Source organism: Guillardia theta (genome assembly GCF_000315625.1).
Source record: "Guillardia theta CCMP2712 unplaced genomic scaffold GUITHscaffold_51, whole genome shotgun sequence".
NCBI classification, from domain to species: Eukaryota; class Cryptophyceae; order Pyrenomonadales; family Geminigeraceae; genus Guillardia; species Guillardia theta.
Window position 1 is genome coordinate 49,455 of NW_005434623.1, and position 1,651 is coordinate 51,105.

The following is a 1,651-nucleotide window of genomic DNA, read 5'->3' on the forward strand; positions in this document are numbered from 1 at the left end:
TCCTCCTTCCTCCCTCCCCTCCCTTCTCGTCCTTCTCCTCCCCTCCCTTCTCCTCCTTCTCCCTCCCCTCCCTTCTCCTCCTTCTCCTCCCCTCCCTTCTCATCTCTTCTGCCACTCCCTCCCTCTTCCTCTCCCCCTCTCCTCCCCTCCTGCTCCTCTATCTTTTCTGGGATCGCCCACTGCCTCTGCCTTCTTCTGTCTTCCCAATTCCCTCCTCTCCCTCCTCCCCTTCACGCATCCTAGTATCCTTAACTCCTCGTCTCCTCTCACTGTCCTCTTGATGCCCTTTATTCTTCCTCTCCCCCCCTCCCCTCCTCCTCTTGATCTCTTTCCTCCTCCTGTCCTTCTTTCGCACCTCCTTCATCTCTTGCGGCCAGGCTTCAGGGATGCACATCGGATTGTCTGTCAACAAACGTGTCAACGACGCTGATTTCGAGCGGACTATGTCGGTGGATACATCGACAGACACCAGTGAACGACAAGGCAAGGGGAGACGGAAGGAGGAAGGATTGGGGGAGGCGGGGAGAGGAGGAGATAAAGGAGGAAGAAATGGAGGAGGAAGAGATAGGAGGAGGTGGTGTGGAGAAGTAGGAGATAATGGAGATAGAGGAGCAGGAGGAGCAGGAGATAGAGGAGAAGGAGGAGCAGGAGATAGAGGAGAAGGAGAAGGAGCAGGAGCAGAGAATCATTAATCCGATGCTGATTTACCGAGAAGTTCAGAAGCCTCTTGAGCCAAGTGCTTGAATCCAACGTCTTGCCCTGCCGTCAGACTTTTAAATGCCCTCCACCAGCTGCTTGTCCCCTTCCTACTCCTCCTCTCCTCCTCCTCCTCCTCCTCCTCCTCCTCCTCCTCCTCCTCCTCCTCCTCCTCTGCGTCACCGTCTTCGATGTTTCCTGTCTCAGGCAGATAAAGTTCCCAGTCCACAAACTGCCAGCGAGTCAGGCGGGGGATTCGCAACATCGCCAGTCACTTTGGGCTTCGGCAGCCCCAGCACGTCGGATGTGATGAGCTGGTAATCCAGCTCCCCGTCTGACAAGTCAAAGGTCACGAGTGATGAGCGTGCTCTAGAGTCAAGCTCTAGAGCGAGACTCAATCCCTCACCTCCAGCTTCTTCTTCACAGCCCCCAACGAGCTGAGAATCTTCTGCACGCCACAAGCTCACACATGGAGTTCAAGAGCAAAAGTCTCAACATCGAGCTCTTCGTCGCTGGTCTTGCCCTTGGAATAGTCCAGCAGATCGTTTTCGTCTTCCTCCTGATGTGCCACCATCATGTCAATGACGGTCAAGTCGCAGTCAAGGTCATCATCATCGACGTCTATCAACTCAAATCTTCATGTCATACCCAGTGATGCTGGAAGAAAGCCTTCTGTTCGTCTGCCACTTGTTTCTTGAGGTCTTCTTCTTCCTTCTCAATGCTAATGAGCTAACATCAAGTCAGGATCTCCCCTCAACAAGGTATCAAGACACAACATCTTGTTGCAGTTGAACAAGCCTTCTTTCCAACACTTCCTTGTCGGCGTCTTTGGTATCGAGCGCCTGATAGCACGTCACTGTTTGTTTGATCCATGGACTGGTCTCAACCTGGTCGCGGAGTTTCTTTACTCGCCCTCGCAGCTCACTCACACTCTGAATCCAATGTTCCACCGCCG

At 53.5% G+C, this 1,651-nt stretch overlaps 1 protein-coding gene across 1 annotated transcript in view; it reads right to left on the bottom strand.

Annotated features, from left to right (window-relative positions):
* The window catches only part of GUITHDRAFT_111283 (hypothetical protein), a gene marked incomplete at both ends in the record, with an annotated part of 2,923 nt that extends 1,354 nt beyond the window's left edge, over window positions 1–1,569 (bottom strand). The window contains 6 exons of the mRNA XM_005829522.1: window positions 271–402; window positions 880–928; window positions 972–1,065; window positions 1,164–1,255; window positions 1,345–1,425; window positions 1,549–1,569. Coding sequence (XP_005829579.1) covers window positions 271–402; window positions 880–928; window positions 972–1,065; window positions 1,164–1,255; window positions 1,345–1,425; window positions 1,549–1,569 — 469 coding nt within the window. The remainder of the gene's footprint in view (window positions 1–270; window positions 403–879; window positions 929–971; window positions 1,066–1,163; window positions 1,256–1,344; window positions 1,426–1,548) is intronic.
* Window positions 1,570–1,651: the final 82 nt, after the last annotated feature.